The sequence below is a fragment of the Mustela lutreola genome, chromosome 8 (assembly GCF_030435805.1).
Source record: "Mustela lutreola isolate mMusLut2 chromosome 8, mMusLut2.pri, whole genome shotgun sequence".
In the NCBI taxonomy this organism is placed as follows: Eukaryota; Metazoa; Chordata; class Mammalia; order Carnivora; family Mustelidae; genus Mustela; species Mustela lutreola.
This window is the reverse complement of record NC_081297.1, coordinates 103,319,091-103,333,545: the sequence shown is the minus strand read 5'-3', so window position 1 is coordinate 103,333,545 and position 14,455 is coordinate 103,319,091. Positions and strand designations below refer to the sequence as shown.

The 14,455-nt window shown below is 42.0% G+C and overlaps 1 protein-coding gene across 6 annotated transcripts in view; it reads left to right on the top strand.

The window, feature by feature from the left end:
* The window catches only part of CPM (carboxypeptidase M), a 105,654-nt gene that overhangs the window by 85,004 nt on the left and 6,195 nt on the right, over window positions 1–14,455 (top strand). For all 6 annotated transcript variants that reach the window (XM_059186286.1, XM_059186285.1, XM_059186284.1 and 3 more), the window contains 4 exons: window positions 919–1,103; window positions 1,771–1,941; window positions 3,443–3,595; window positions 12,080–12,228. In XM_059186286.1, the coding sequence (XP_059042269.1) occupies window positions 919–1,103; window positions 1,771–1,941; window positions 3,443–3,595; window positions 12,080–12,228 (658 nt within the window). The remainder of the gene's footprint in view (window positions 1–918; window positions 1,104–1,770; window positions 1,942–3,442; window positions 3,596–12,079; window positions 12,229–14,455) is intronic.

The following is a 14,455-nucleotide window of genomic DNA, read 5'->3' as shown; positions in this document are numbered from 1 at the left end:
GGTCATGATTCGGGGTCGTGAGATCGAGCTCTGCGAACTCTCTGTTGGGCTCCGTGCTCAGTGGGGAGTCTGCTGCTCTCTCTCTCTGCCCTTCCCCCTGCTTATGCTCCCTCTCTCTCTAAAATAAGTAAATAAGTCTTTAGAAAAAGAACAGGGAGTCTTATAATATTTCTGATTTAAACAGTTTATTTTGTTGCAATCTGCCTCAGGAAGTTTAGAATTTCTCAAATGTCTAGTATACATTTATATTTGTCCAAACATTTGTTTGCTTTTATAAAAAAATATAAAATCTCACCACTGGATTCCCTTCAACTTTAGGTTTTTCTAGTGTATTTAAACATGGCCAGCCCATTTTCCAGAAATACATTTGTATAAAGTAGCATGTTTCTGTCACCAGTTGCCATGCAACAAAACATCCCTAAATTGAGGGAATTAAATCCTTTTTATTTACTCTCAATTCTGTAAGTTAGGAATTTAGACAAGCCAGAGCAAGGCTGGCCAATCTCTGTACCATCCTGTCTGGAGCCTCAGCTGGGTCCTGGCACATGGCTGGAGTCTCAATTCTGGCTGTCACCTGGGTTCCTCATTTCCCCAGGCAGACTCTCCACAGGGCTAGCCCAGAGGCTCAGGCTTCCTGAAGAGAGTGTTCCAAGAGCAAAAGCCCCCAAATGCAAACACTTATCATAGCCCTGCTTACCGCACAGCGGCTACTATCCCGCTGGCGAAAGCAGGTCACACAGAGGGGCTGCAGAGTGCATGAATGCCAAGTGTGGCCCCCCGAGGCTCCTGGGTCAGTGTCCACCTTCCCTGTGTCACATCTGGAAGAACACTTGGGGCACACACCAAAGTGATACACGTGGCACGAATCCACTCCCTCAGATACCATGAGGAAACCCTAAAATATTCTTTCTTTTAAAGGGAGAATACTAACTTCTATGACCTGAACAGAAATTTCCCCGATGCTTTTGAATTTAACAATGTATCAAGGCAGCCTGAAACTGTGGCCATCATGGAGTGGCTGAAGACAGAGACGTTTGTCCTCTCTGCAAACCTCCACGGCGGTGCCCTAGTGGCCAGCTACCCGTTTGACAATGGTGTTCCAGGTAAGCAAACAATGGCCGGTCTGGCCTCCTGAGTTCCAAGTGGGGCTGCAAAGCCGACCTCTGGAGGGGAGGAGTGTGCCTTCTTGTCTTCGCTGCCAGGGGTGGCGTTTGCTCACCTCTGAGCCACCCGTCCTACCGTTTATAAACCGCAGGTGGGCAGTGTGGCTGACCTGACGACCCACAGGGTTACTGGGGGGTTCACCGGGAAGATAGTAAAATTGGGTTGGAATACCCCACATAGGCAAAAGGCCAGAAACCAAATAAAACCAGAACGTACCCTTCTTTGCTAATCCTAGGAGCAGTCATTTGACTCCTTTTACAACTCTGGGATGAGGACTTAAAATGAGAGCAGAGCCTTTATTTAACCCCTACAGTATGCAAGGAGAGTTCACCAGCCTTGAGAAATTAGCGAGAGGGACTGAGAGGATATCTAACTTGGAAGCTGATACGGGAGGAGTTGGAATACGCATCTGGTGTATTTTGTGTGGTACCACTCTGTGTTCGTGACAAACGAGGAGCACTCATGGAGTGGGTGGAGGGCCCTCGGGGAAAGCAGGGTTTCTGCAGGTGAAGCGATGGCGTGTTTGCTGACACGGCACCCCATGCATTTCCAAGTGCTCGTACTCTGACACCAACAGAAAGGTCTTGCTTTGTCTTTCACACACAGCGACAGGGACATCACACTCCCGTAGCTTAACCCCTGATGATGATGTTTTCCAATACCTTGCACATACCTACGCTTCTAGAAATCCCACCATGAAGAAAGGAGACCAGTGTAAAAACAAAATGAACTTTCCCAATGGAATCACAAATGGCTACTCTTGGTATCCACTCAAAGGTAAGTGTCTCTTCCCTTCTAGCATTCTCCTTCTCACCTGCCTCCAGAGATGCCAGCTGGCTTTTGTAGACCCCAGCAGTTGTCAAAGTTTGTTACGCATGATGCTGTCCCTTCTGTCATGTCTCTGTCAGCTAATGTCGCAGAAGCAGGGGGATGGGGGGTGCAGTGACTGCCCAAGAGCTGTTCAGATACTTGCTCAGCATTTACCTACGTGAGCCGGGAACTACACCAGGAAAGTTGCCAGGATGCAGCCCCTACCCTCAGGCTTAATAGGAAAGAGCATCGTGCAACTAAGTAATTGTGGTGGCAGTGTAATTAGAATAAAGCGGAGAGATTTATAGAAAAGGTACAGTGTGCCACGGAGGTGGAAGGCCAGGATACAATCGGGAGTAGAGAGACCCCTGTCATAGCAACCAGGGGCAGCTGCTAATCCGGCTACTATGGCCACGCGCCAGTGGGATCCAAATATTACCAGGCCGTCTGGTTTGTAAAATAAGCTGAACTTGTACATGAGCTATCATGATTTTTAAAGCCACTTTGGAAACTGAACAAAAATGCTTCTCCAGCTGGATATGAGGTAACTTCCTTCAGAGTTACCATATTTCATCAAATCCAAGATGCCACAGATTATAAAATACACTGTACCACCAAGGAAGGAAAGAAAATGTTTCTGGACAATCTAATGACAATGGTGTTTTTCAGTCATCAAGTTTAAGATCGATAATTTGGATTTTAAAATATGAAAAGTTTTGCATCTGGGAAATATGAAATAAGTTTATAACCCTCGGAAAATAGGGTCTGCAGAGGTGAGAACTGGGAGGGGGGCATGGGTCTCTTCTCTCCTGAGAGCCAGCCGGGCCCCCTTCCTTTTATCCCCGAAGCAGCTCCGAGTCCTGGGCAGGAGCACAGGGCCTGGAGCATGGCGGCCTGTGCTGGGCTCTACACTCATTTGCATGTCACTCACCCTCAGGGACTGTCTTCTCTTCTGTAAGACTTGGGGAGTCACTGCCATGACAAGCTCTTCAGATGGTACCCAGGCCTAGTGAACGCTCACTAAATGTTAGCCATTGTTTTCCAGATGAGTGTACTTAGCTTACCTAGTGTATTTATGAATGGTTTGTGAATAATTTTTTAAAAGTATCATTCTGTGTGTGTTTTAGAATGTAATTTACGAAGAAATGTATGCTGATGAATCCTTTTTGTATTGCGTTATCGACAAAAAAGAAATGACCCTCACCCTCCCCCTCCCCCTCTGTGGGTACATGGTTGAACTTGGGTCTACTCTGATCCAGTTACCCGTATAGGAGTATTTAGGATTGCCTGTTTGTGCCTGGCTAATAAAATGTCAAGTCCTGAGTTTACATGCGAATATGTCAGATTCATCTTTTCCTGTTCACATGTACTTTCCTTGGAACTGTCTGATTCACTTGTGCCCAAGGTACAGGATACTTGACTGTATTCCAATTTTAGACCTTAAAAAATTAAATGTGTTTGTGTTTAGGTGGAATGCAAGATTACAACTACATCTGGGCCCAGTGTTTTGAAATTACGTTGGAGCTGTCATGCTGTAAATATCCTCATGAGGAGAAGCTTCCATTCTTCTGGAATAAAAACAAGGCCTCACTGATTGAATATATAAAACAGGTGCACCTAGGTTTGTAAGTTTTTTTTTTTTTTTTAATTAATTCCTTTTAACACAAGACATAGCATCTGGCAAAACCTTTGGGTTGAGGAAATGCAAGCCCCTGTTTGTTTTCCTGGTATAGCCTCATTTGAGTACCAGAACTAATGATTAAGAATTTTCTCTGCATGAATACCTATAGCGTGTGAGAAATGCAATGCCCATCAGCTCATAGAAGAGAAAGCATGAGGTGTGGCTTTTAATATGGGGGTGAAAAATCCAGAGTACTTCAAATTTTTTCACGCTGAATAACTAGGAAATCTCGCAAAAGCTCGAGGAAAACAGGTTATTACTCTGTTATGTCATCACCCATCTAGAAAATTCCCAGTTTGCCTGTCATTTGTCACACAGTATCGCAGATCTGGAGAACACTAGACGTGCCATTTTGCCTTTTCTAGTACCGGGGTGCTGACTTTGCACCATTAGCTTCAAAGCGCTCACACCCTGCAACTGCCCAATGACCCACCTGGTGCTGGCCGTCTTCCCAGCCTGGTCCTGTGACAGCTGTCTAGCTTTTATCATGGGGGACAGACCAACTGGGGCAAGAGTGGTAGTTCTCAGCCCTGTACAGCAGACTCCCTGGAGGGTTTGTGAAAACACAGATTGCCAGGCCCAGCCCTGGAGTTTGATTTAGTGCGTCTTGAATGGCGCATCTTTCCCAAGGACATGCTTGTGCTGTGGGTCCAGGGACCACGCTTTGGAAACCACTCACCACAGAAACACAGTGCTTGTGATGGTGGTAGAGTCGTATGGTTTGAGCTTCTTTAGCCAGGCTGCATCTCTGCATGGCCAGGGTGCAAGTGCTTTTATTCCGTTCAGAATGGCTTCAGAAATTGGCATGTCGTTAGGCTACTCTGCAGGGCTAAAGTGGGTGTGGGTTTGTGTCAAGGAGGGTTGCATAACCACACAACGCCTAGAACCGTCTGCATGCTTCACCACAAAGCGTTCTACCTGCTGGAGAGATGGAGGGAAGAGTCAGAAGCACACGGGGTCCAGGGCTGAGTGCAAGGATAATTCAGAACGTCCCTTGGCCATACGTGCTCCACCCTCCTCTTCTCTCCCCAGCCTCCAGCACCCCCACAGCACAGGTACACAAAGATTATTGGTGAATTCAGAGGGGTGAGACATATATGAAGTAGGCTGATACTCTGTGATAAGGGCTATTAAAAAGTAATTTCTCATCAACATCCTCTTAGCATTTCTTAAGATTACGGGGTCCTCTCTTGCTCAATATTCCGGTATTTTGCTACTAGATTTTCATCATGAGCACATAGTAATTTAGCCTTTCTATTATATTCCCTTATTTGGTGTTCCTCTGCCTATTCTAAAATTTCTCCTTTATCAATATCGACGTGGGAGTGCAGCTGAACAAAAAATATGCTCCATATAACCTCACTAGTCTTTCTGGAATTTCAGTCTAGCTGTAAGTGTTATTTTCCAAGCACTGAATTAAGGTGGGCTCTGAAGTATTGTGCTGACATAATAATGCCAATGAAGAAGCTTTGTAAACGGTGAAGTAACATGCATGTTGTAGCATGACTATCATTAATTTGGAGGGCTTACAAGTCCATTTACACGAGGTTTTATAAAGAATATTTATCTGCCTGTCCCTGCAACCAAGTATGCACGACCTACTTAAAAATATATAAGCACATCAACCCTGCCCCCTTGTGGTTTAAGATGGAAGGAATGAAGAGTCAAGAATTTAGGAAAGTAAAAGGCAGCTTGGGGTCAACCAGAAGTTTGCTTGCTGTTCACGGCAAAGATTTTGTTGCTGTTGAAACTTTTACATTTTAAACTTTTCTGAAGGAAACTAATATATGCTTCGTGTTTTTCTGCTCCAGTAAATAATTGGTCTGGGGGTAGTTTAGGGTCATTTTTTCCGTGTGGCTTCTTCTCATGTCATTAAGATGATATGTCACTAAGTGAACACAGTGGAAGGTGAACTGTTAAAACATTTAAAATGATCTTTTATTGGCTGTACTCCTGAAATTTTGAGGTGAGGGGTATGGTGTCAGGTTCAGTACAGGCTCTGGAGAGTAGTGTGGATTTACAGCCAGGCTCTGGGAGCTTAAGGTTATTTAATAATCCAAAGCCTTAGTTTCCTCATCTGTGAAAGTGTGATATTGCCTACGTCATAGAATTAATGTGAGGAGTCAATGAGAACATGCATGTTAAGCATTTTCCATACAGCCTAGAATACACTAACGATAAATGTTCACTCCTGTTATTAGTAATAAGACACCATTAACCAATTCCATGTTTCCAAGCAATCTTGTGATTATAATTGTTTCCCATATAGTTTGACCATGAGACAAAACTACTGAGTCCCACATAGGTAAGTATCTTATTGTAAGTTACTACACTGCCATTTTTTTAAAAGTAATCTCTACAGCCAATGTGGGTCAAATTCATGACCCCAAGATTAAGAATCACATACTCCACTGACTGAGCCAGCCAGGCACCACCACCTCCCCAACTTGTTATAAATACACCGGCAATTTTTAATTTAGGATTTAGCGGAATCTACCAAGGGCAATGTTGTAGTAGTTTGGTGACTGAGTAAGCAACTTGGAAAGGACAGGCATGGATTTAGGTTTTCAGCACATTCTATAAATGGAATATTTGACAACAAACAAATTTAGCCTATAAATCTGATTGTTAGCTTGACTGTACTTTAAATTACCTCAGAAATAAGTTTACCAAGTTCTGGTTCAAGATGGCAACGTAGGAGGATCCTGAATTCATCTCCTCCCACAGACACACGGACTCCATAGCTACATATGGGACAGTTTCTTCTGAAAGACACCCAGAAACTACCTGAGCCATTCCTACAGGCTGGGCGAATGAGAATAAATTTATATTGCAATGGGTAGGAGAGGCTGAGACACAGTCCTGCTGAATGCCCCATCCCTGCTGCAGCAACCAATGGAAGGAGCTCACAACTCCAAGCAGCAAAAGGTTTGAGCCCCTTTGTGCCGCATTTAAAAGCCACACCCAAACAATCCCTGAAAACCCCTATTTTTGAAAGTCACAGGGCTTGCATCCACAAGACCCTCAAGACTATAGCGAACTGGGAAATAGTTTTTTTTTTTTTAAGATTTTATTTATTTATTTGACAGACAGAGATTACAAGTAGGCAGAGAGGTAGGTAGAGAGAGAGGAAGGGAAGCAGGCTTCCCGCTGAACAGAGAGCCCGACGCGGGGCTCGATCCCAGGACCCTGGGATCATGACCTGGGCTGAAGGCAGAGGCTTAACCCACTGAGCCACCCAGGTGCCCCTGGGAAATAGTTCTTAAAGGGGCCCCAAAGGTGCACCTGGCTGCCTTCCAGAGCCCAGTGCAGAGCCAGCCAACTGAAAGACGCCCAGGGGTCTGCTGTGGAAAAGGCCTGTTTGCTGGTCTTAAAGCTTTGACCTGAGGAGCAGGCATCCAATTTAACACACTTCTAGGGGTCTACTGAAATACTCTCCAAAGATGGAGGCCAGCAAACACCGTGTTTGCACTCTCCCTCCGTCCAGGTCACCAGTCACTCCCAAAAGGAAGTCTGTGCATGAATCTGGTGCCCCAGTTTTTGGGGTTACCACCCAGGGGATATCTCTCAGTAGCTCTGGTAGCCAGTGTTCATGTGTTCAGTGTTTGTGTTCATGGCTCCAACAGGACACTAGCAAACAGTTCTTAACTGGCTCTCACCTCAGGGCTTGGTGTAAAGGGAACTGGAGGCACATCCATCCCTGTCTTCCCCTGGAAGAGGTTCATCTGCATACTTCAAAAGCTTCTGTCTGAGGGTCTGGCATACAATCTGCCTGACTCTAGGTACTGATAGGTTTGGGCACAACCTCAACTACTGGGTACTACTAAGCATAAAGACAATCACAAAGGTTTGAGAAACAACTAAGAACTAGCACAGAGTTGAATGAGGAGGTTCATCTACAAAAGACCACTCCTCCAGGACTGGAAGACCATATTCCAAACAAACAAACAAAAAAAACAACAACAAGATAAAGTCTCAAAAAAAGACCTTACTGAAATGGTGATAAGTGACTTACCTGATAAAGAGTTCCAATAGGGATCGCTGGGTGGCTCAGCTGGTTAAGCTGCTGCCTTCAGCTTGGGTCATGATCCAGGATTCTGGGATCAAGTCCCATATCAGGCTCCTTGCTCAGCAGGGAGCCTGCTTCTCCCTCTGCCCCTGTTCATGTGCATGCACTCTTTCTCTCTCTCCTTCTCTGTCAAATAAATAAAATCTTAAAAAAAAAAAAAAGTTCCAGTAAGGACCATAGATATGCTCACTGAACTCAGAATAGTGCATGAATGAAATGAGAATTTCAACAAAGAGGTACTATAAGACACCACCAAATAGAAGTCACACAGGTGAAGAGTACAACAGATTCAACATCAGACTAGATGAAGAAAAATCAGTGAACTTGAAGACAGGGCAATGGAACTAATCCAGTCAGAGTAGCAAAAAGAGAAGGAAATAGAGTCGAGATAACTTAAGGGACTTATGAGACAACATCGAGCATACCAACATCTGCATTACAGGGGTCCCAGAAAGAGAAGAGCGAGAGAAAGGGACAGAAAACTTGTATGAATGGCTGAAGAGTTCCCTAACCTAGGGCAGGAAACAGACCTCCAGATCCAGGATGGCCGGAGAGTTCCCAATAAGATGAACTCAGACCCACACCAAGATATGTTATAATCAAAGCATCAGACATTAAAGCTAGAAAATCTGAAAAGTGGCAAGAGAAAAACAACTTGTTACATACAAGGAATCCCCATAATGTTATCAAAGGTTTCTTTGTTTGTTTGTTTGTTTGTTTTTTCCCTCGGCAGAAGCTTTGCAAGCCAAAATGGAGTGTCACAATATATTCAAAGTACTAAAAGAAAATAACTGCCAACCAAGAATATCTGGCAAAGCTGTCCTTCAGAATTGAAGGAGAGAGAAAGGATTTTCTAGACAAGCAAAAGTTAAGGAGTTCATTGCCGCTAGACCAGGTTTACAAGAAAGGTTAAGGAAACTTCCTTAGGCTGAAATGAAAGGGTACTAATTAGTAACACAAAAACTCATTGGTAAAGGTAAATCTTTAATAAAATTCAGAACAATCTAATGTTGTAAATGTAGTGGTTAATCACTTACAAAACTATTATGAAGGTTAAAAAGACATAGTAGGAAAAATAACTAAAATAGTTTGTTAATGGATTTATAAGGTAATGAGATGTAAAATGTAGGCAGGAGGGAGTAAGCATACAAAGGTTTAGAATGCAATCATGTTATTATTAACTTAAAATAGACTGTTACAGTTTTACATAAGTGTCAAGGTAACCAAAGCTAAAACTTACATGTAAAAAAAGATGAAGGAATATAAACATACTACTACAGAAAACCAACAGATTGCAGAGAACAAGAGCAAAGGAATTATAAAACAGCCAAAAACAATGATCAAAATGGTAATAAGTACATAATTATCAGTAATTGCTTTAAGAACTAAATTCTCCAATCAAGGGGTGCCTGGGTGGCTCAGGCCTTAGGACCCCAGAGTTGGGTCTCTGCCTTAGGTTCAGATCATGATCCCAGGGTTTGGGGATTGACACCCACATCGGGCTCTCTGCTCAGTGGGGAACCTGCTTCCCCCTCTCTCTCTGCCTGCCTCTCTGCCGTGCCTGCTTGTGATTTTTCTGTCAAATAAAAAAGTCTTTTATTTATTTATTTTTTAAAAGGTATATAGATTTTTTTTTTTTAAGATTTCATTCATTTATTTGACAAAACAGAGATCACAAGCAGGCAGAGAGAGAAGAGAAAGCAGGCTTCCCGTGGAGCAGAGAGCCCGATGTGGGGCTCGATCCCAGGACCCTGGGATCATGACCTGAGCCAAAGGCAGAGTCCCATGACCTGAGCCACCCAGGTGTCCCTAAAGAAGTCTTTTTAAAAAATTCTCCAACCAAAAGAGTGACTGGATAGATTAAAAAAAATAAAAAACCATAAGACCCATCTATATATGTTGCCTATAGGAGACTCACCTCAGATATAAGGACACAATAGACTCAAAGTGAAGGGGTGGAAAAGATACTCCATACAAATGGAAACCAAAAGAAAGCTGGGATAGCTATACTTATATCAGACAAAACAGACTTTAAGAAACCAATAAGAAATAAGGTTATTATAGAATTTTAAAGGAGTCAATCCAACAAAATGATATAACATAGGAGTACTTAACTATATAAAGCAAACATTAACAGACCTAAAGGAGGGCACCTGGGTGGCTCAGTGGGTTAAAGCCTCTGCCTTCAGCTCAGGTCGTGATCCCAGGGTCCTGGGATCGAGTCCCTCATCAGGCTCCCTACTCGGTGGGGAGCCTGCTTCCTCCTCTCTCTCTGCCTGCCTCTCTGCCTACTTGTGATCTCTGTCAAATAAATAAATAAAAACTTTAAAAAATAAAAAACAGACCTAAAGGATAAAATAGACAGCAATATAGTAACAGCAAGGCCTTTAATATCCCACTTTCCATCAAGGGATAGGTCATCCAGACAGAAAATGATACTTAACATATACAGAGTGTTCCATCCAACAGCAGCAGAATACACATTTTCTTTAAGTGCACATGGAACATTCTCTAGAATAAATTTCATGTCCTGCCACAAAATAAGTCTTAATTTACAAAGACTGGGGTACCTGGGTGGCTCAGTTGGTTAAGCATCTGCCTTTGGCTCAGGTCGTGATCCCAGGGTCCTGGGATAGAGCCCTACATCAGGCTTCCTGCTCAGTGGGGAGCACTCTTCCCTGTCCCTCTGCCCTTCTCCCTGTTGGTGCTGTCTCTCACTCTTGCTCTCTTTCAAATAAAATCTTTTAAAAATTTTTACAAAGACTGAAATCATATCAACTATGTTTTCCAAGCCCGGTGGTATAAAATTAGAAATCGATTACTAGAAGAAAACTGGAAAATTCACAAATATCCAGAGATGAAATAGCGTGCCACCACACAACCATTAGGTCAAAAAAGAAATCAAAATCTTGAAATGAGGGTCACCTGGGTGGCTCAGTGGGTTAAAGCCTCTGCCTTCGGCTCAGGTCATGATCTCAGGGTCCTGGGATTGAGCCCCACGTTGGGCTCTCTGCTCAGCGGGGAGCCTGCTTCCCCTTCTCTCTCTGCCTACTTGTAATCTCTCTCTCTCTCTCAAATAAATAAATAAAATATTTTTTTAAAAAAATCTTGAAATGAAAATACAACATACCGAAACTTAAGGGATGAAGCAAAAGCAGTTCTAAAAGAGAAGTTCAGAAAGATAAATGCCTGCATTAAGAAACAGAGATCTCACAGAATTGCTGAATCACTGTATTGTACACCTGAATCCAATATAACACTGTATGTTAACTATACTGGATTTAAAATTTTTTTTAATTCTCAACCTAACTTTATACCTCAACGAACTAAAAAAAGAAAGAAAAAAAGCTCAAAGGAGAATGAAGAAACAAAGATCCGAACAGAATTAAATGAAATAGAAACTAAAAAGACAATAGAATAAAATCAATAAAACTAAGAGCTGGTTTTTTGAAAAGATAAACCTTTAGCTTAGACTCACCAAGAAAGAGAGCAAGAACTCAAAATCAGAAATGAAAGAGATGTTGCAACTGATACCCCAGAAATGAAAAGGATCATAAAAGACTAAACAGTTATATACCCCCAAACTGGACAACCTAGATGATAATGAAATCCATAGAAGTAAGTACCTACCAAGACTGAATCAGGAAAAAATAGAAAATTTCAACAGACCCTTTACTAGTAAGGAGATTTTTGGCATGTTTTTTATTACTAATTCAAACAAAATCCAAGACTAGATAACTTCATTGGTGAAGTCCACCATTTTTCCCCCTCTTGGGGGGAAAAAAGGAGAGCGTTCTCTCAAACTCATTTTCCAAGACCAGCATTACCCTGGTAGCAAACCAGTGATACTACAAGAAAATTAGAAGCCAATATCCCTGATGAAATTAGATGCAAAAATCCTCCAACAAAGTATTAGCAAACCAACTTCAGCAATACATTAAAAAGACCTTGATCAAGTGGAATTTATTCCAGGGATGCAAGGAGGGCTTGACACGTGCACAATCAGCATGATATACCGCATTAACAAAATGAAAGATAAAAATAATATGATCATCCCAATAGATGCAGAAAAAAATTTAACAAAATTTAGCATCCATTTATAAAAACAAAACAAAAAATACTGAACTATGTTAACTAGATACATTGTGATCATTTCACAAATATACATATATCAAATCATTATGTTGTACATCTGACACTAATGTTTTATGACAATTATATCTCAATTTTTTGGAAAGGTTTGCCCTAAATACTTATTATCCAAGCAGCTTAATAAATATTGGATGTATTTCTCTTAAATAACTACAAGAATATTTTTTCACAGGTTGTTAACATTTAATGTTTTTATCTTGCAGGTGTAAAGGGTCAAGTTTTTGATCAGAATGGAAATCCATTACCCGATGTAATTGTAGAAGTCCAAGACAGAAAACATATCTGCCCTTACAGAACCAACAAATTTGGAGAGTATTATCTTCTTCTCTTGCCTGGGTCCTATGTAATAAATGTAAGTGTACAACCTTTACTATTGTTACTAAAGCATTTCAGAAATTGTAGTACTTGCCTAGAAGGAATCTGAAATAAGTCTGGGAAGTCCCAAAAATAGATACATCAGGACAGAAGGAAAGGACATCATCAGACTTGCCTTTGGCAGGGAATGGGAGAGGTGGGAATAATAGGAACATACAAAACAAATCGTGTTTTTTCCCAACTGGCAGGATTTTAAATAGAAGCCAAAACCTATTGCAATATGTTCTATGATAAAAGATGGAATGAACCTTATTATTAATAAGAATAATTAAACAGTGTAGCCAAAGTACTTCCAGATTTCATAGAATACCATTTCAATGCCCATTTCATGAAACATAATTTGTGCTATTAAAAAATGGATTGGGGCGGCACCTGGGTGGCTCAGTGGGTTAAAGCTTCTGCCTTCGGCTCAGGTCATGATCCCAGGATCGTGGGATCGAGCCCCAAGTCGGGCTCTCTGCTCAGCAGGGAGCCTGCTTCCCCCCACCCCTCTGCCTGCCTCTGTCTACTTGTGATCTCTGTCAAATAAATAAATAAAATCTTTTTTTTAAAAAGGGATTGGGACACAAGTTCCCTAAAATTCATTATTAAAAAAATTAGATCCATAAATTTTACCACTATATAAAGCAAGTGACAGACATATTTTGCAGCCCTTTCATAAGCAAATGATGGTGAGTTCTAATCAATGCAAGTAAAGTTCCAGGTTTAGTTCGATGAAGATGTTTGAGTCATTTATTCCTAGAGGGAGGCTGGGACTAGGTTGAGCCCAAATTAGATGTATGTGAATGAATAAATACCTGATTTAGTAAGGCCAGATTGTGCCTCTTCCGCCTTGATATGACTTTCTCTAAGACTCTCAAGATTCTTCTGCTTTGCCTAGTGGATCTGTTGTGAGCTACAAGCGGTTACTCTGTGCAGAGTGGCTCCTGGGAAGAGGTGGTCATCTATAGATCTTGGTAGTAAAAACTGGTTTTGTATTTTGTTATGTCCTAGAGGTGAAAGAATGAAAGACATGTTTTGCAGTTCATAAAACTGTAGGATTCAGAGCTTCTCTGTTTCACAGGTTATTCCTACAGAGCCCACCAGTGGGGCCCATCAGCTGTTAATCCTAAGAATTTCTCCTAGAACTGGAAAGACCTCAATTCACTATAAATTATTGCCTAAAAAGGCCTTTTCCTGTTACAGTGACATTTCCATTCCATGAAAAAAGTGTGTGTGGGGGGTCCTTATAATGAATCTAAGTTACTTTTATGTAATCCCCAAAATAAGTCACACCTTTATAAAGTTATGAGTTGTTCATTTCCTTTTAGACTAATGTAGTACCTGTTGGCTTTAGCTGCTAGCTCTAGAACAAGGCTGGAAGGCAAGACTTTGGAAGCTGAAATGAATGAACTAAAATATATACCAGTTGGTGCTTATGTAAATGATTTCCCCCATTCTTTTCCTTCTCCATATATAATAAAAGTATTTCTCAGGGGCACCTGGGTGGCCCAGTTGGTTAAGGGTCTGCCTTCAGCTCAGGCCATGATCCCAGGGTCCTGGGATTGAGCCCCCAGTCAGGCTCTCTACTGCGTGGAGAGTCTTCTTCTCCCTCTCACTCCCCCCACCCCAAATGGGGGGCTCGCACCTGCTGACTCCCTTGGTCTCTCTTGCTCCCTCTCTTCCTCTCTGTCAAATACATAAATAAAGCCTCTTTTTAAAAAGGTCTTTCTCTGTAGATATCATCTCTATTTAGTTTAGCATTTGTCCTCTTTTTCCTGATTTGTTCCACTGAAATCAATCAATCAATCTAGCTGAAGATTCAGACTCAGGGAGAAAGCCAGGTAAAATCAAAGCCTTTTGAGGAAACAATAAACTTGTACACTTAGATCAGCTGCAAGGAAAGTGGAATAAATTGAGAACAGAATTCCACTTATAAAGAATCTCTATACCCAATCAGGATATTACGTACAGAGTTGGAACAAAGGGTAACAGTCAGATCTTAACCTTTGCTCTCCATAAAAATGATGGGGAGAGCACCAGTCTGTGGCTTCCTTCTCCTAGCTTACTTTTCCAGATAAAGGACTGGTTGCGTTATTTCACTTCGTAACTCCAGGGAACAGGCCCTGGACAGATCATTCAGTGAGTCGGCCTGAAGCTAGCTGTTCCTAGCCTGGGAGGCCTGGCAGCTGGTTATGTGTGCTTCATAAAGGCTGCATTTTAGT